General features: G+C 39.4%; 1 protein-coding gene across 3 annotated transcripts; it reads left to right on the forward strand.

Moving 5' to 3' along the window:
* Positions 1-624: 624 nt before the first annotated feature.
* TGDS (TDP-glucose 4,6-dehydratase) lies at positions 625-19,065 on the forward strand. 3 transcript variants are annotated; one of them, XM_058681942.1, is made up of 12 exons: positions 625-852; positions 3,046-3,112; positions 4,830-4,898; positions 7,237-7,327; positions 9,706-9,767; positions 11,343-11,441; positions 12,496-12,555; positions 13,769-13,812; positions 14,443-14,608; positions 16,471-16,529; positions 16,959-17,056; positions 18,312-19,065. In XM_058681942.1, exons 1-12 carry the CDS (start codon positions 767-769, stop codon positions 18,395-18,397), a joined length of 987 nt encoding a protein of 328 aa, XP_058537925.1. In that variant the 5' UTR covers positions 625-766; the 3' UTR covers positions 18,398-19,065. The 3 variants fall into 3 exon arrangements, with proteins under 3 accessions (XP_058537925.1, XP_058537933.1, XP_058537918.1); XM_058681935.1 differs by having other exon boundaries at positions 627-852; positions 9,706-9,848; XM_058681950.1 differs by lacking the exon at positions 16,959-17,056 and having other exon boundaries at positions 9,706-9,848.
* The last annotated feature ends 470 nt before the right edge of the window (positions 19,066-19,535 follow it).

Here is a 19,535-nt window from a genome sequence, read left to right on the forward strand (position 1 = left end):
GTTCTGCAGGGCTGGGGTAGAGCTTGCTATCTTACTCGGGGTGGTCAAAGAAGGACTCTCTAGAAGGGTGACATTCAGGCGGAGAACTGACGAAGTATCGGTAAAAACTAGGCAGACATCTGCGGAGAGGCCCAGGAGAAGTAGCAGACCTGACAAATTCAAGGAAGAGCGAGAAGGGCAGGCAGGCTGGAGCATAGGGAGAAAGAGGGAGTGTAAGGGCAGAATCTAGGAAATATCTTTACCACGACGGTCAGCAGCCTGCGTTGTCGGTAAAAGTATTAACAAAGTAAAAGGCATTTTGCAATTCTAACCTCCTATTTCCACACTTTGCAAGAAGAGAACTCCCGTTCTCAGCTCAACTGGTGGTAAACAGTCGGTGGAGATCGTTGCAGTACAAGAATGAAAAGAAGGTAATCATTCATAACTCCGACATCTGCGTATCTAAGTAAAAACCCGATCCATACTGGTGTCACTTGTCACGAACCGTACCAGACCTCATCTTCCCAGCCACCCCAATTGCGTTTAACCCGGTGGGTTTGAACGGAGAAGAGCTGCGCCTGCGCAGTAGCGCTGCGCCGCCCGCTCCCCCGCGGGCCCCGCCCAGCCCGCAGTGGGCGGGGATAAGTCGGCCCAGCTCCGGAAGCTGCTGCTGCCCACCCCACTGACGTGTCGGGGCAGCGAGACGTGTCGCGAAAAGTCGCGGTGGAACTTACCTGCGGTGTACAGATCTGGCGCTTTACGCTGCTAGGCACTGCTGAGCTGGGAGATGTCGGCTGCGGGCAGGGCGGAGCCCTTGGGTCCTCCCGGCAGCTTTGCGAAGCGGCTCCTGGTGACCGGGGGTGCTGGTTTCATGTAGGTAACGGCGTCGCTGGCCGAGTAGTGGCTCCCCAGAAACCCCAACCTTTTCCTGCACCTCTACTTGCTCTTGGCAACTTGGGACCAGCTTAGGGGGTCTGAAATGGGAAAGGTCTTAACGCATGACTAGGATCAGCCTACCTTCTGCCATCACCCCCCCTTCCCGCCCCCCGTCCCCGCCTCCGCCTGAAAAGTCTTGGTTCCTTTGAAACTCCGACTTCTTTAAGATGCTTCCCAACCAAAACCAAAGTGCTGTGGTACCGTCTGTCCTCTTACCTGGCCTGGGATGCACCTGTCACTCTTCTGAGTGCACCCACGTTGCAGTAAGCTTCCTCGACTGCCCCAGTCTCCAGCCCACCCCTTCCGTACACAGGCCTTCTACATATAGGCGCCAAGCAACCATTTTTGGGTTACAGTAGCACATTCATTTATTTAGCGGGCTTTAACAAACACCCCTCTGTTAGTGCTTTGACCTGGACTAGATGTGTGATGGCTCTTTACATCTCACACCCATATTCAATCAGGGAGTCCTCTTTCACTACTTTCAAAGCAAACACTTCTCACACCGCCACCCCACCCCCGCCCCGCCCTCCTACCCTAGTCCACATTACTGTCTTCTTCTGCCTAGATTACCACTGTTACTTCCCAATTGGTCATACTGCTTCCACTCTTGTTCCCCTAAAGTCTGTTCTTCCCACAGAAGTCAGTGTTTATTAAGTAAATAAGTGCATAGGGTTTTACCCTAGTGGTTCCTGTCAAACTTAGAATAAAATCCAAACTCTTTAACATATCTACAAGACTCAAGTGTCCACGCCCTACTTTTCCAAACTGATCTGCCATTCTACCTCTTTGCTTTTCTGTGCCTGCCACACTTACTCTTTTGGAGTTCCTGTAAACACCTGAGGCCCGTTCCTCTTGTCTTGAGGCCTTTGCACTTACTTCCTCTTTGCTTAGGCCGCTTGCATCACTCAATTCGGATGGCTACTTAGACATCACCTCCTGGGAGAGGTGTTACCTGGCCATCTTATCTAAAACAGCCCCTTTCTCAACTAACACACTAATCACTACCTGAAATTATATTGCGTATTAGTGTTTACTTGCTTATTGTCTGCATCCCCACTCTAGAATGTAAACCGATGAGGGCAGAGATTATTGTTTTCAACCAGTGTTTATAAGAATTCTTGGCTTATTTTACAAAGGTCTTCAAAAGTTGTTGAACGGATGAATGCACAGGTACCAACAGGAAACTCCCAGTGTCTAGTGGAAGAAGAGAAACATGGGAATAACCTCCCCCATTAGCACCTTAAATAAGCTCTTCTAATCTGACTGTGATTTGGAGGAGGGTACCAGACAGGCAGGGGTTACTTAATGAGAAGAGGAGCATAAAAGGGTGGAACTTGTGTGAGAGTGCTGGTCCTGGAAGGGCAAGTCCTAGAAAATGCTGTGAAAGGGCCGTCAGGTACAAAAGTCTGAGTTCATAATTTGGTCAAGGGCTGCCCTTGTTCCTGGGGGCCCAGTGTTTTAGTGTGTATGAGAAAACCTGGTGAATTATCTCACTGAGATGCCTCCGGTTCCACTTCAAGGTCCTCTGAAGCCAGGAGCCACTATGGCTATCCAATTCAGGATGGCCTCAGCCATTATTAGCCTTGGAAACCCATGTTATTCTGAGGATGCTGGTTTACACCACTAAATTCTTATACCAAGAGATAGAAATTGTAATAGGGGTGCTGTGAACATAGACAATTCCTATGCTCATACTAACTTAATTTTTGCATAGTTATACCTAAAGTCCCTTAAAAGATATGTGATAGTTTCAGTCTATCTGTACTGACCACCACCCATTGTATTTATCACCCTGCTTTACTCCCACACGCAAAGCACAAATGGACAAAATCATTTGGTTAAACTAATATTTTCTTATACCCAGGACCAGTAAATTCTCTTTTCCCCACAGTGCAAAGGCATATCCATATATCGATGCTGATTATTGATGATACTGTTGAGAAAGTTAGTGAAAAGTGGAGGGGAGTATGTATTCAGTATAGCTATGTTATTTCTGTTATTTTGCAGAAACTGAAAAGGTATCTTTGAATAGTTTCCTAATACTCGACAGCTTAGGGTAATGTTTAGGAAATGTTTAGTTTAGGGAAGAGGTTAAGTTTTCTAACAAAATATACTTTTTTCTTACAGCGCATCACATGTGATTGTCTCTTTAGTACAAGATTATCCGAACTATATGATCATAAATCTAGACAAGGTGAGTTTTATAAAATGAGTTTCATGCACTGACATTGATGTACTTTTTTAAATATTAAAATTTTATGCTGATATTTTAGGTTTTTTTTAAATTTTTTTTTCAACGTTTTTTATTTATTTTTGGGACAGAGAGAGACAGAGCATGAACGGGGGAGGGGCAGAGAGAGAGGGAGACACAGCATCGGAAACAGGCTCCAGGCTCCGAGCCATCAGCCCAGAGCCTGACGCGGGGCTCGAACTCACAGACCGCGAGATCGTGACCTGGCTGAAGTCGGACGCCTAACCGACTGTGCCACCCAGGCACCCCTTTTAGTTTTTTATTTAGTCATTTTAGCAACTTAGGGGGCCTACATAGTCATGTGATCATGCTGTATTTAATCTTAGTCCATTTAAACTATAAACTAAAGGTTTTAAGTGCAGTATTTTTACCAAAAGAAAATCTTAAACCCTAAATTTATTTATTTATTTATTTATTTTAATTTTTTTTAACATTTATTTATTTTTGAGACAGAGAGAAACAGAGCATGAACGGGGGAGGGGCAGAGAGAGAGGGAGACACAGAATCGGAAGTAGGCTCCAGGCTCTGAGCCATCAGCCCAGAGCCCGACGCGGGGCTCGAACTCGCGGACCGCGAGATCGTGACCTGGCTGAAGTCGGACGCTTAACCGACTGCGCCACCCAGGCGCCCCTAAAAAAAGTTTTTAGAAAGCATGTGAGCAAGGAGAGGGACAGAGACAATCTTAAACAGGCTCCATTCTCAGCACAGACAGAGAGAGACAGAGTGCAAGTGGGGGAGGGTCAGAGAGAGAGGGAGACACAGAATCTGAAGCAGGCTCCAGGCTCCGAGCTGTCAGCACAAAGCCCGACATGGGGCTCGAACTCACGGACCATGAGATCATGACCTGAGCTGAAGTCGGACGCTTAACCGACCGAGCCACCCAGGCACCCCTTCAACCCTAAATTTAATATGTAGTGTAATCTTGTGATTATTAACTTTTTTTGGAGTTGGGATACTCTGTTTATTTGATTTTATCATTGTTTTATTTGATTTTGTAGCTGCCACCTCCTGGAAAATTACATATTTATTTCTTAAAGTTAATTCAGTTTTGAGAATTTTTCAGTAATAATTGAAGTCTCCTTGGAGAGTCCAAAAGCCATGATTCGTAATCACTGGAATTTTTATTTTAAACACAAGATGCAGATAGTTACCTTAATGTCATAAAACATAATACTAAAAATCCATAGACAAAGAATAATATGTGGGGCTTATCAATTTTTGCCTACCTTACTATCATGGACAGTAATTTTTTCCCCATCTGTACACTGATTTACTAACAGTTAACTCAGAAAACAGTGTGATCAGTCATAATATGCATAACACAGGTGTCATTGTTTTCAATTACTAATTTCTTTGCAGTAAGAAATGGTAAGCTTTTCTGATGGTTGGAGGCACCTGTCGGCAGGAAAATTTTTTAAAGGAGGGGTTTCTACAATAATTTTTTTGAATTTTAAAAAGGTAACAGAATTACACTTTTTAAAATACTTTTTTAACATATCAGAGACTTCTAAAAACACAAAGAGCAAACACTTTAAGAAGACATGTTCTTGTATTACAAGTAGAACATCTATAGTCTTTAAAATAAATTGATATCTTATAGGAAAAGCTATTATCACTTTTTCTGTTGTTTCTCTCCCATTCCTCACTTACTTATTTTAAGCTGGATTACTGTGCAAGCTTGAAGAATCTTGAAACCATTTCTAACAAACAAAACTACAAATTTATACAGGTATGAGAGTTTTCTTATAATTATATAATTATTATACTGTGCCTCTTTAGCCATTCAGACATTCTGTCTTTCTACTTTGCAAACTTGTGTAATGTAGGCATGGAAAGTATGCTTCTTAAAGACCTTTTAATTTCTAGAAGTACAACATGCTACAGAGACTACTTTTAAATCGATACCACATATAAAGCAGCATGTGACATTGGGCACGTCGGCAGATCTATGGGTAGCTAGCTGATTGAACTTAAATGGTTTGTTATTTTTTAGGTCCTTACCAGCCTTCTTGATAAGGCCTTGCTGGGATTTAAAGAGGTTGGCGTAAAGGGGAATATTACTCAGGCCAGGCAATAGTCAAAAAGCCCACCATGTAGCCCATGGGATAGTCTTCTCTTAAGAAGGTGGATTAACTGGGTCTGGAAGGCTGATTCTTACTGGCCACCCTTAGACGAGTCCAAAGTATAAACCAGAGAGTCAGGTCATTGACTTGCAAAGGGAAATTTTAATGTCAGATGAAACTATTTAACTCATAATTTGTGTGTGGGGTTTTTTTTTTGTTTTTTTTTTTTAAAGAGATATTCTATAAATTCTTTTTAAAAATTTTTATTTAGGGGCGCCTGGGTGGCTCAGTCGGTTGAGCGTCCGACTTCGGCTCAGGTCACGATCTCGCGGTCCGTGAGTTCGAGCCCCGCATCAGGCTCTGGGCTGATGGCTCGGAGCCTGGAGCCTGCTTCCGATTCTGTGTCTCCCTCTCTCTCTGCCCCTCCCCCGTTCATGCTCTGTCTCTCTCTGTCTCAAAAATAAATAAATGTAAAAAAAAAAAAAAAAAAAAATTTTTATTTAAAAAATTTTGGGGGGACACCTGGGTGGCTCAGTTGGTTAATCATCTGACTTCGGTTCAGGTCATGATCTCAAGGTTTGTGAATTCAAGTCCCGTGTCAGGCTCTGCTGACAACTTGGAGTCCGGAGCCTGCTTCAGATTCTGTGTCTCCCTTTCTCTCTGCCCCTTCCCTGCTTACACTCTGTCTCTCTCTCTCATAAGTAAATTTAAAAAAAAGTTTAAAAATTAAAAAAATTTTTTCTTCATTTTTATTTATTTGAGAGAGAGAGAGAAAGAACATGTGTGAGCAGGGGAGAGGGGAAGGGGGGTAGAGAGAATCCTAAGCAGAATCCATGCTCAGTGTGGAGCCCAGGGCAGGGTTCGATCCTGTGACCCTAGGACTATGACCTGAGCCAAAATCAAAAGTTGGATGCTCAACCAACTGAGCCACCCAGGTGCCCCTACAAAGTCTCTTTTTAACCACAAATCGTAAAGAATATACTGAGCAAACATTTTATAATTCTGTTCTTCTATATGAAAGTATTTCAGTCATTAAAGAATTGTTGAGAATACTTATTTTTAGAAGAATTAAATATACACACAACATCAAAAGTACTCATAATGAGGCACCTGGGTGGCTCAGTTGGTGAAGCGTCCGACTCTTGGTTTCAGCTCAGGTCATGATCTCATTTTTGTGAGTTTGAACCCTGGGTCGGGCTCTTCACTGACAGCTCAGAGCCTGGAGACTGCTTGAGATTCTCTGTCTCCCTCTCTCTCTCTGCCCCTCCCCCACTCACTCTGTCTCTGTCTCTCTCAAAATAAATAAATAAACTTAAAAAAATATTCACAGTTCACTTAGTTGTGGTAAAATACATTTTTCAAAATGTCATCTGGTTGTCATACTTTATTTATTTATTTTTTTTAATTTTTTTTTATTTATTTTTGGGACAGAGAGAGACAGGGCATGAACGGGGGAGGGGCAGAGAGAGAGGGAGACACAGAATCGGAAACAGGCTCCAGGCTCCGAGCCATCAGCCCAGAGCCTGACGCGGGGCTCGAACTCACGGACCGCGAGATCGTGACCTGGCTGAAGTCAGACGCTTAACCGACTGCGCCACCCAGGCGCCCCTGGTTGTCATACTTTAAACATATTTCAATAATGGTTACCTCAAACTTAAAAAAAATATGTTTAAAAAGTTTCCTGTTAACATAGTGACCTTAGGTTGGCAGGAATGTTACGGAAAAAGCCAACACAGTTTTTAGTAGTAGTTGGTGCTCAATAAAATATTGTTTTAGAAACTTATTTACAAGAAAGCATCTTGAACTGAATATCTTATATCCTAGGATGCTGGAGAAATACATCATTACTATACTTACTTGAGCCTTTGGTTGAATTTTCAAGATATTCTCTATTCTCTCTATTCTCTATTTTCTTATCATTGTTTTGGTTCATGTAGTAAAATGGTTATTACGAATGACAGTGCTCAATGAAACTTAGTTTTTTCATGTTTGCTTTTTATATAGGGTGACATATGTAATTCTCACTTTGTGAAACTGCTTTTTGAAACAGAGAAAATAGATATAGTGCTACATTTTGCTGCGCAAACACATGTAGGTAAGCATTGTTTTATGTTACAATTATGATGGGAAGATTTTTTTCCCAGTGACTAGCCCAAATCAAAGTCCACCACTGAGGTTGAATAAGTAGGTACTTAATATATATGTCTTTGAAAGAGCACATACCATGCTCCCCCAGGAGAATAGGACAATTTTAATAATGTAGGTTGAAGTATAACCTTGAATGTTATCTTAAAACTTTGAGTTTAACCAAATTCAATATAGTGATTACTTCTGGGGAGATGGGCCTTCAACTGCATTTTTTATGTTGTTTCTTAAAAGCTGGGTGGTAGATACACGGTTGAACATATTATCATTATCTATACTGTTATGTGCATCTGAGATCTCTTCTAATTGTCTAACATCTCATAATTTGAAACATACCATACATTCAGAAGAATTTAGAAGTAAAGTGAAATGAATAATGATAACGTGAATACCCATGTAGCCATCACCTAAACAAAAGATAGAATGTTGCTAAATTCTCATTAGTAGTAGTACTCTGCCTTATTACCTGATTTTAAAATTATCATTTCCCTTGGTTTTCTCTACAGTATATCTAGGAGATTATTCTAAACAGGATATAGAGATATTCCTCATTCCTTTTTATTTTCATACACTCCATCGCACATATGTACCCCAGTTGGGTTTATTTCCTACACATTGCTATTTAAATGGCACTGCAACGGATGGCTTTGTGCCTGTGTCCTTGTGTAGTGTCCTTTTGTATGTTTGTCGATTGATGTTGGGTAGAGATTCCTAGAAGCAAGAATTGAGAGTGGATTAGTTTGCTAGGGCCCCCATGACACAATACCACAGGCTGGGGGGCTTGAACATCAGAATTCTATTCCTCACAGTTCTGGAGGCTGAAGTCCAAGGTTAAGGTGCCAGCAGGGTTGGTTTCTTCTCTGGCTTCTGTCCTTGGCTTGCGGATGGCCACATTCTCACTGTGTCCTCACCTGGTTTTCCCTAGTGTTTTTTTGTGTGTCAGAATTTCTTCTTTTAAGGACACCAGTCATGTTGGACTAGGGCTTACCTGAATGGTGTTGTGTTTAATTACCTCTTTAAAGGCCCTGTCTGCAAATATAGTCACACCATGAGGTACTTGGGGTTAGGGCTCCAACATGAATTTGGGGGGAACACAGTTGAGCCTAATAACCAGGATTGAGGGGGTAAAGTCATATGCAGTTTGCCTAGATATTGGGAAGTTTCCTTCCTTAGGGGTTGAAAACACTTTGCATTCTTATTCCTAATGCATGAAGTATCTTTCCCCTATAGCTTCACCAACAGAAGTTATTGTCAAATTTTTGCCAATCTGGTAGGTAAGAAGTGGTATCTATCAGTTTTCATTTTGGATTTTCATTATTATAATTGAGGGTGAGCATCTTAAGCTTAACGACCTCTGTATTTCTTATCTAAACTATTTGTTCATGTCTCCTATCCATTTACAATAGGGTTATTCCTTTTTATTTTCTTATAACTTCTTTATAAATTGAATATACTAGCCCTTTGTTTCTGAAAAGTTTAAGTATTTTCCCCAGTTTGTCATTTATTTGTATTTTTACTTTATAGATTTCTGGTTGTTTTTTTTCTGTGTAAGAGCTTTTATGTAGTCACAGTTAGCAGTTTTTTTTCCTTTTACGTCTGGATTGTGAGCCATATTTAGTAAAGTTCCCCTCATTCCCAGGTTATAGAGAATCTATTCTTCAAAGTAAATTTATTTTCAAAAATAATTTGTCTAGCATTTATTGTTCTTTCAGCAATAGCAGGTTGATCTGAAAAGCCTAGCCCTCTATTAGTAGAAACTAGATGTTTCAAGTTTCAAATTTAAGAACAATTTTAAATTTAGATGTCTTTTTTTTTTTTTTTTTTTTTTTTTTTAGAATAGAAGTGTTTCCTGGGGCACCTGGGTGGCTCAGTCGGTTAAGCTTTCTGCTTGCTTTCAGCTCAGGTCATGATCTCATGGTTTGTGAGATCGAGCCCCACATCAGACTCTGTGCTGACAGTGCTGACCTGCTTGGGATTCTCTCTCCCTCTCTCTTTGTTCCTCCCCCACACATTCTCTCATGCGAGTGCACATGCGCACCCTCTTGAGAAAGACAGAATAAACAAACATAAAAAGTAATAGAATAAAACTGTTTCCTGCAGATTTAGCACTGATAGTTTTCTAGGTTCTAAGAATTCACATGTACTTTATAATTTCGGCTTAAAGCAATAGTAAGTAGCAATGTGTTTTTGTTATTTTTTTAAACTATTAACAGTTGTAGTGAATGAAGAGAAGTGAGTAGAACTTTCCTTAAACCTGAGTCTACCGTTTGGTGTTTGTTTTGTCTCCTGGGTGGCATTGTTCTAGCTTTTTCTCTCTCTTTTTTTTAGACCTTTCATTTGTACGTGCCTTTGAGTTTACATATGTTAATGTCTATGGCACTCATGTTTTGGTAAGTGCTGCTCATGAAGCCAGAGTGGAGAAATTTATTTACGTTAGCACAGATGAAGTGTATGGAGGCAGTCTTGATAAGGTAAGCTTAGAAAAGTATATATTTCACCCACTTACCATGAACCATGAAACAAATGTGTCTTATTAAAACTTACTCTGGGGGCGCCTGGCTGGCCGAGTCTGTGGAGTGTGCGACTCCTGATTTTGAGGTGGTGAGTTTGAGCCCTGTGTTGGGTGAAACAATTACTTAAAATTAAAATAAAATTAAAATTAAAAATTAAAAGAAGTAAAACCTACCCTGGGCTTTTTCATCCTCTCATTATGCACACTTATAGGAGTCTCCAAACTATCATTTCTTTGTGTCCTCTTTTCTTTTTTTTTATTTAAAAAAAATTTTTTTTTCTAACATTTATTTATTTTTGAGACAGAGAGAGACAGAGCATGAACGGGGGAGGGTCAGAGAGAGAGGGAGACACAGAATCGGAAACAGGCTCCAGGCTCTGAGCAGTCAGCACAGAGCCCAATGCGGGGCTCGAACTCACAGACCGCGAGATTGTGACCTGAGCCGAAGTCGGACGCTTAACCGACTGAGCCACCCAGGCGCCCCTCCTCTCTTCAAATCAAATAATACCAGCCCAAATGGCAACAACCATCTAGTCTCGGTACATATTTATATGTAATTTGACTGACAGTATTTTTGCCAGAGAACGGCACGTCCCGCCTTTCTGTCCCAGTCCAGACATGATGAATGTCATTCCCACGGGCCAAGCAGAGCATATCGCCCACTCCCCTTCTCTTCCATTCAGGATAGCGCATCGGAATGTCAAGGGGTGCATGTGAAATTATTGTAGCAGCTGGAATCTGTTCTCCTTTTTAAATCACTTGTACATATTATGCTTCCTATGCAAAAGATGGCTCCATTCTCATCTATATTTTTCACAGTCAGTGTTTGCAGTGACCTCATTCTGTGTTACGTTTTTATGAAAACACATAAGTGAAAAAAAAATCAAGCAGTTTGAAAAAAACTTGTAATAAAAAAGCAGACCCTGACCACTTCTCCTCAATATCCAGTCCCACCCGTGAGAAGCATTTTCAATTCTCTTTGCAATCTTTATGAAGGAACCCTTTTTTCTTCTTGTGCCCTGTTATCCTACATCAGGTCTGACACAGGAACCAGAACAATTTTTAGAATATAAGTCAGATGATGGGATTACTCTGCTCAAAACCTGTTCACGTTGTTTCAGTGACCTTCAGGGTTCCACAGGTTCTGGCCTCCCTCTAGCTCTCTGGCCTCAACTCCCATTTCTCTTCCCTCACACTAACCTCCTTGTGGTACCTTTGGACGCACTCTGTCTCAGGGCCTTTGCACTTGTTCTCTCTGCCTGCCTTATAGGGTTACTGTGAATGCTACCATATAAAAAATGCTTAGGAAAAATGCCAGGCAAGTAGTTGGGGTCCAGTAAATGTTTTTTAAAATGTAGTAATTAATATTTAAGGTTTGTGATATGTTTTCTGATTTTTCTACTTAGAAACTATGCATAATACATATTTATTAAATGCATCTTTTTAAAATTAGGAATTTGACGAATCTTCACCCAAACAACCTACAAATCCGTATGCATCATCTAAAGCAGCTGCTGAGTGTTTTGTACAGTCTTACTGGGAACGATATAAAGTAAGAACTGATTTCAGAAACTCTTGAATAATTTTTCTTTGGACTTAGGTGTTAAAACTCCAAGTTAGATTAGCAACATTCCATTTTTAGAGTTAAAGACCTAGATTGAGCAGTTTATATACTAAGGAGTTTAAAATACTTATTTCCTATATTGTGTGGACAAAGTAGGACCTACTTCTTGTTCAGTTCATCATTTAAAGGAATAATTTGTGGGTGGCTCAGTCAGTTAAACATCTAACTCTTGGTTTCAGCTCAGGTCATGATCTCACGGTCATGGGATCGAGCCCTGTGTTCGGCTACCTGCTGAGTGTGGAGCCTGCTTGGGATTCTCTCTTCTCTCTCTCTCCCTCTGCCCCTCTCCTGCACTCTCTCTCTAAAATAAACAAAAATTAAAAAAAATAATAAAGCAATAATTTGTATACATTTTTTCCTACTTCAGTGATATATAGAGAATTAGAGCTGTAGGGAAAACCTGGTTGGAATATCCTGATTCCCAGAATCCTCTGGGTGAAAGAAGACAGAGGGAGGGCAGGTTCCATGACCTACCGCATGCTCCTTTCTGCATGATTCACCTCTCTTGGCTCCTCGCGAATGGGAGTTGACATTCCCTTGCCTTTTGTGTTCCATAACTTTGGCCCTTTTCCCATTTGTGGTAGCTCCTTTTATTTGTAAGGGTTGGTGCCTCAGAGAAAGACAACTTGCAGTTTCACATCTAACCAAACCTGAGGTCCAAGATAGAGTCTCTGAAATCATCAGGTAGAAATTTCTGTAATTTTTCTGCTGTCAAACCTAACAAACCTGGCCCTATCTCTCTTCATCCTGCACTTGTCCAAGTAGATATTCCTCTTCTTCCTTTTGGGAACCTCTGCCTTTCTCTGACTCCCATCCTCTCCTGTCTTTTCAAGAACCTTACATTAGAAAACTGTCCCTTCACTTCTGTCCTTAAGATGTGTGGGGTTACTTAGCTGCAAGTGCCCAAATTTTAGCACTGTTTGTCTTTAGATAATTATTACAGTTGGACCTCTTACTGCATTAATGTCGATAACTCTTTAAGTTTCCAGCTGTCATCACACGAAGCAGTAATGTTTACGGACCACATCAATATCCAGAAAAGGTACATTTTATTCCTGAATCCATAGTGTGCTTTAGTGATCATAGCTTCTCATCATTTAAAATAATCTCTCTCCAGTATTTGTCCAGAATAATTTCTGCTGTAATTGTACATAATTATAAATGCTGTATAGGCCAAAGGCAAATCTCATCCGGTTTAGAGTCTGGAGACCTGAGTTCAAGTCTCAACCTGACAGCAGCTGGTGTGACCTTAGGCCCTTGGAGCGTGGTTTTTAAATTGAGGGATAATGAAAATGCTCAGAAGGGACTTTGAAGGATCCAGAGAGATGATCTTCTGAAAATGCCTTGTACTTGGCAGGATTCGGAAGCACCATAGAGTACTGCCATTGCTCCTGTCCTGGCTGCTAAAGACTCCTTCCTGGTTTGCAGTCTAGAAATTTCAGAGCTAGTCAGAGCATAATGCAGGAAGCTGGTACAGAAATTTGTCTCTCCATCAGCTGGCTAATCGTTCCCCAGATCCTCTTTATTGTTGGCTGGCCTGAACGTCTTCCAGAAAGTAGTACAAGTACTGAATAAAGAAATGTAGTTAAGAGGCTGAAGACACCAGTGCAGTTGGTTCTGTATCATTAAGCCCAATTTTAAGTAACCATTGCTTTCTTCTGCTTAAATTTGGAGATAGGGTTTTCCACTTTCCAGCTGGTTGCATTGATCTCTTAGCCCAAAGAAAGGGGCCGGCCGTGTCATGATCTGCTGGTCTTAATATCTACTTTGCTTAATTTGGGGAGTATCTTTCAGAGGTGCATTGTTAATTTAATAATATAGCTCGCCCCGTTTAACATAAATTTTCTTTGAATTCAGTGTCACTGGGATTTACTTTTTATTAATTTCACAAGCGCTGAGTGTAGGTGCTGTATGCAAAGCAATGAGTAAGATCGGATTCCTGCCCTTAATGAAATCCGAGGTGAACTTTTGTGATGACAGCGAACTGTTCATGAAGACTTCTGAATTTTTACACTATGTGTCATTTTGTCTTTATATTCGTCTAGCAGATAACTTATCTTTGTGCAATAGGAAGCTATCTTAGAGTTCTTTCACTTGTCAATATTATCATAGGTTTCTTCCTGAACTGGTAAGAAAAATTAGAATTTATCCCTATGTATAATTCTTAATAATCATCTTTTAATCATATGATGAGTTAGATTCATATGGATCAGTGAATTTCCAATGTCTGAAACAATATTTAAATATTCTTTTAGGTTATTCCAAAATTTATATCTTTACTACAACACAACAGGAAATGGTATGTTATCATTTACCTTTGTACCCATATGTTTTTCTGGTACATGGATAGTATTCAGTGACAGCAGTCTTGAAAATCACAAAGTCTTAAGAGTTGAAGGCCGTAGGATTGAATGTTTCAACAAATTTACAAATTCCTTCTACAATCGATGTGACAGATTTATAAATAATTACCATCTGTTATCCATCTTTGTAATTTACTTACTAACATCATTGCAACCTTTTTTTTATAACTTCAGTTCTTAAATGTATCCTAGAACTTTGAATTTTAGCATTAAAATTTGACATCTATCTTTATATAATTTTACTTTTTCAGAGGAATTACTTAATTCACAGAGCTATATGGATTTCTTCAAAATTAATTTAAGGCAGAAAATTGATGCATAACTTATTTCTCAGGGGTCATTTAGATGCTTGCCACTTTCCTGCTGAGTGCTGAAGGAGGTTTGGAGATCATTTACAAATTATGATAAAATTTAGAAAAGTCTTGAGACTTTGTGTTTTCAGTAAAAGATTTCTAGGATCTCATGGCAATTGGCTGCTCTAGAATGTACACAGTCATTGTGGTACCTTGGTTTGGGAGAGCTTACATTTTTATACATTGTGATTCCCTTTCATTTCATCTTTTTAGCTGCATTCATGGATCAGGGCTTCAAACGAGAAATTTCCTTTATGCTACTGATGTAGTAGAAGCATTTCTCACTGTCCTCAAGAAGGGGAAACCAGGTGAAATTTATAACATCGGAACCAATTTTGAAATGTCAGTTCTCCAGCTTGCCAAAGAACTAATACAACTGGTATGTATATATTGCAGAAAGGTCGTGTTTTCAAAATTGTCACTAAATTAGTGGTAGTAATCACTAAGGTAGTCAAAATCAACAGTTTAAAGTTTACTCAGTTGGAAAGTAAACGTGTAAAAAAATGAAATGTATGTGAAGATATGTCATTATTTGAAGTTATATCACTCGTTTATAACAGCTTTTCAGGAAAATAAAAATCCTAACACATTAAATGTAGATACTCATTATAACAAATATCTCAATATCAGCAATATAAACTTGTATGTGCTAGTCTTAAGAATCAGTGATATATAAATAATTGTAGTTATGAGTGTAGGTACATATTAATGCACATCAATATAGATCTCAAGGATTCAGTGTATAGAAACTCTTCCTTTATACCACTCTCAGAATACTCTGGACTCCAACCATGTGGGCCTTCCACACCAAGCAGTGCTCAGACACAAGCTGGGTAGCCTATAATTTAACTCAGTTCTGACATTATCTGCCTGGAAATAGCTTCAGATGCCATAGGTTAAGTAAGGGCTCAGTCCTACAAGACTATCCCCTGCTTCAGATGCCAGTCACAAAACCTGGTTGTCGCCTGTGCTTCTGACCAACTGGCTATAAATTAGAGGTACTTTGCTAGAGTGACTCACAGAGTTCAGGAAAACAGTTTACTTTCTAGATGGCTGGCTTCTCACACTGGGTGTGACTCCGGAATAGTCAGATGGAGGAGCAGCCTGGGGCCAAGGAGGAGGAAAGATTGTGGATTGACCATGTTCTCTGGGCATACCACCCTCCCAGCACCTCCATGTTTTCAGCAGCCCACATGTTCTCCAAACCCCATCCTTTAGGTTTTTTATGGAGGCTTCATTAAGTGGGCATGATTGGTGAAATCATTGACCACTGGAGAGTAACTCAATCTCCAGCGCTCTGAACATGTGGTTGGTTCCGTTGGCAACCAGCCCCCTCCTTCAGGGCTTTCCAAAATTGACTCATTAACATAAACTCTGGTGTGCTTAAAAGGGGCTTGGGGCGCCTGGGTGGCTCATTCGGTTGAGCGTCGGACTTCGGCTCAGGTCATGATCTCACGGTCAGTGAGTTTGAGCCCCGCATCGGGCTCTGTGCTGACAGCTCAGAGCCTGGAGCCTGCTTCCGATTCTGTGTCTCCCTCTCTCTCTGACCCAGGCCCGTTCATGCTCTGTCTCTCTCTGTTTCAAAAATAAATAAATAAACATTAAAAAAAAATTAAAAAAAAAAAGGAGGGCTTGTTATGAACAGCAAAAGATACCTTTATCTCTCATCACTTAGGAAATTCCAAGGGTTTTAGGAACAGGGATAAAAACAAAATATGTATTTCTTTTTTTTTTTTTTTTTTTTTTTTTTTAATTTTTTTTTCAACGTTTTTTATTTATTTTTGGGACAGAGAGAGACAGAGCATGAACGGGGGAGGGGCAGAGAGAGAGGGAGGCACAGAAGCGGAAACAGGCTCCAGGCTCTGAGCCATCAGCCCAGAGCCTGACGCGGGGCTCGAACTCATGGACCGCGAGATCGTGACCTGGCTGAAGTCGGACGCTTAACCGACTGTGCCACCCAGGCGCCCCTGTATTTCTTATTATAAATCACAGTATCACACTGAGTAATAACCAAAAGTCAAAAAAGTTAATTTTTTTCCCATAGTTTATGCAATGTGTATTTTTGCTGAGCTTCAGATGGAATTTGGGTTATAAAATATAGGAAGTGTACTAAAATGCTGTTCATTTTAGCTGTCTCCCCCACTTTGAAGCGGTTGTTCTTCTAGTCTTTTAAATCAGCTATGTAATACTTTTGTTATTCTCTGGTCTTATTTTGTAATTCGACACAATCCATTTTCACAGATCAAAGAGACCAATTCAGAGTCTGAAATGGAAAACTGGGTGGATTATGTTAATGATAGGTGAGTAATAAGCTAAAACATTGGGGAAAAGTTGTGAAATCTTAGATACTTATAAAATTCTAAGATATGTTCACGTAATCAGAAACTACCATTATCTCTCTTTAATTTTCTGCTATAAGAACATAGGAGCCCTAATAAGTTTATGTGTATTTATTTATTCATTCATCAAACATATAGGTATGGGCTGCATTCAAACCCAGATCGTGGCTGAAATCAGAAAAGGATAAGCCACGGAGAGGGTTCGGCATCTGGGATTATAGATGGTTTTTTTTTTAACATGTATTTTATTTTACAAATTTCCTATAATAAATTCAGGGAGAATTTTTTTAAGGAAAAATGTGAATTATGGTAAAGACTCATAGACACACATTATTTACATTTGTAAATATATATCCACAATGTCATTTTAAATCTGTTTTGTTTTCTAAGACCTACCAATGACATGAGATATCCAATGAAGTCAGAAAAAATACATGGTTTAGGATGGAGACCCAAAGTGCCTTGGAAAGAAGGAATAAAAAAGACAAGTATGTTATGAATTGATCCTTTTGGGGGAGATTCAGAAAAATTTAAAGGAAAAGTAATTTATTTTTAGAACACTCTAAATTCAGTAGAATGTTGTGATGAATCCTTTCCACTTCTCAAAGTGTTACATTTAGTATGTTTCCAGCCATAGTAATCTATTTCCTAAGTATCTTGAATTTCACAGACTGACTTCTGATGAGTCTTCCTGTGTCTCATCAGTGTTTGTTAGAAACCTATTTCATTGATTCTCAGGTGCAAATTTGTCACTTTTTTCACATCCTTTAAAGGTATGTGGTTTAAAGTCACGAATGTCTTATTATTATTGCATCTTTCTTTTCTTTCTTTCTTTCTTTCTTTCTTTCTTTCTTTCTTTCTTTCTTTCTTTCTTTCTTTCTTTCTTTTCTTGGTAACATGTAAAATAACGTTTACAGGTCCATTTTAACCTCAGTGGCATCTTAGATTTGATGACATCTGGACAGTTGCAGTCTTTGAGTGTCTGAAGCCTTTTTACATTGAAACAAACAAAATTTAGTTGTGTGAAGAAATGTCCATTAAAATAAGTGTATTGAATCTGTATATATATATATGTTAAAGTTCGGTTTAAAAATGTATTCATGAGAAAAGATAAACTTACATGTAGAAAAAAAGTCTTCATTCAGAGCTTGACATACAGAATACTTGTGTTGAATTTTTGAAAGCAAATTCAAAGATAATTTATCATTTTTTAACTAAGAAAAACTTTCCTGATAATATAACAATATAAAATGACTTTACATATTAACAGAAGAAAAATCACACCTTCTCATTGTGCCTGGAATGCTGTATTGCTACATTTACTTGAACAAAAAATTACTTGTCCTATAGCTTTAAAACCAGTGCAAATGACGTATCTCTCCTTCTCCCTCAATTTCTTAAAGTCAGAATTTCTTCAACACTTACACCAGCACATTCAGTATTGAATGACTTTTGAAATTAAAAACAAACAAACAAACGATAACTGTCTTTTAAATCTAAGTTTTCGGGTACTGAAACATCTTGTGATTAATGACCTTGGTTGGTTCAAAATCAAGCTGTTTTCATTAGGCATCCCTTTGGCAAGACTGATTCTTACTTAAATTAAGAATCTAAGTACAGTCAGCTGAGTGGCTGATGGGTAAGATTTTTCAGACTTAGCAGGAACTCAGTAAATGCTGGTTAACTGGTGTTTAGTGTTTTGTTTTGTTTTTTATTTTTGTCCTTTGGTTTTTTTCCTCTCAGTTGACTGGTACAGAGAGAATTTTCACAACTGGAAGAATGCAGAAAAGGCATTGGAACCCTTTCCAGTACAACCACCATTTGTATAGTCAAGACAGTTTTCAGAGAAAGAAGAAAATTATCCTACCTCCACAAGCCATGGGAAACCAAGTGACCAAATGGTGTCCTCTTTTCTTTTGGAATTAGATTCATGACTTTTTGCATAAAATTCAAATGCGAAACACCTCAATCTTTAGAATAGGTTTGGTGCTGGCATAGGATTTAAATTTCAAGATTCTTTCCAAAAACCTTTCTCCTGAAAGTTAGGCACCAGAAGGCCTAGAAAGACCTTTCGTAGGAAGGGGCCAGGAAAATGGAATCTCATGGTTCTGAGAACAAGGACCGTGCCCAGTTCTGCGCTGGGCCTTCGCGGGCCCTGAACTCAGTTGCCCAACCTTCCCCACTGCCTACAAAGTCTCTCAAGTTTCCATTTTTAGGCAACATAGGATGAGCTGTCTGTCCTCATTCATCTTTTTTATTAAAGGTCTGATATGCTATAATTGCTTTAAAAGTGGAACAATGGAATCATATCTAGCACTTTTTAACTTTAGATAATTTTGTAAAATTAAGTTAAATGTTTTTTAAAAGAAGGATGTAGTTTTTACATTTTCAGAATCAGTTGTTGGACTATATATGAGTAATCTCATATGAGAGATTTTTATCATGTATTCGCCATTTAAAATGATTTTATTTATAAAAGTATCAATATTGTAACATATTTAATGTAGAATGTGGCTTTATTTTTACTAAGGTATGTTTTTATTTTGCTGTAGAAAAAATTTTTAAACATCTTGATTAAATACTTTTAATTCCTCTCTCTCCTAAAGACTTTAAGATGGCTTGAAAAAGCAGCTGACTGGATATTGCATTGAGAAAGGGTAAAGAGTTCAAGGTTGTGCCCAGCTTTCTGGCTTCCATGCATGTGTGATGACTTCTTTCCTCTGTGAAGTGGAAAGCTAGGTCATTCACTCACAGGTGGTTAAAAGTAAGAGGGGTAAGGGTGGAGTAAGGGCCTCGAAGAGGTGGAGATTGCGAAAAGAATAAGCAGCTCCAAAGTTGGAAGAGGATTTGCGAAGCAGGAGTGAAACACAAACTGACGTTGAACACGGTCGTTTCAGGATTCTGAGATGTGGGGGCACCTGGGTGGCTCAGTTAGTTAAGCATCAGACTCTTGATTTCGGTCAGATC

Source organism: Neofelis nebulosa, chromosome 1 (genome assembly GCF_028018385.1).
Source record: "Neofelis nebulosa isolate mNeoNeb1 chromosome 1, mNeoNeb1.pri, whole genome shotgun sequence".
Classification (NCBI taxonomy): Eukaryota; Metazoa; Chordata; class Mammalia; order Carnivora; family Felidae; genus Neofelis; species Neofelis nebulosa.

Coding starts and splice junctions, on each gene's coding strand:
- TGDS (XM_058681935.1), top strand. CDS start 767: ATGTCGGCTGCGGGCAGGGCGGAGCCCTTGGGTCCTCCCGGCAGCTTT. Junction 853..3,045: donor ACCGGGGGTGCTGGTTTCAT/GTAGGTAACGGC, acceptor TTTTTCTTACAG/CGCATCACATGTGATTGTCT. Junction 17,057..18,311: donor AGAAGGAATAAAAAAGACAA/GTATGTTATGAA, acceptor TTTTCCTCTCAG/TTGACTGGTACAGAGAGAAT.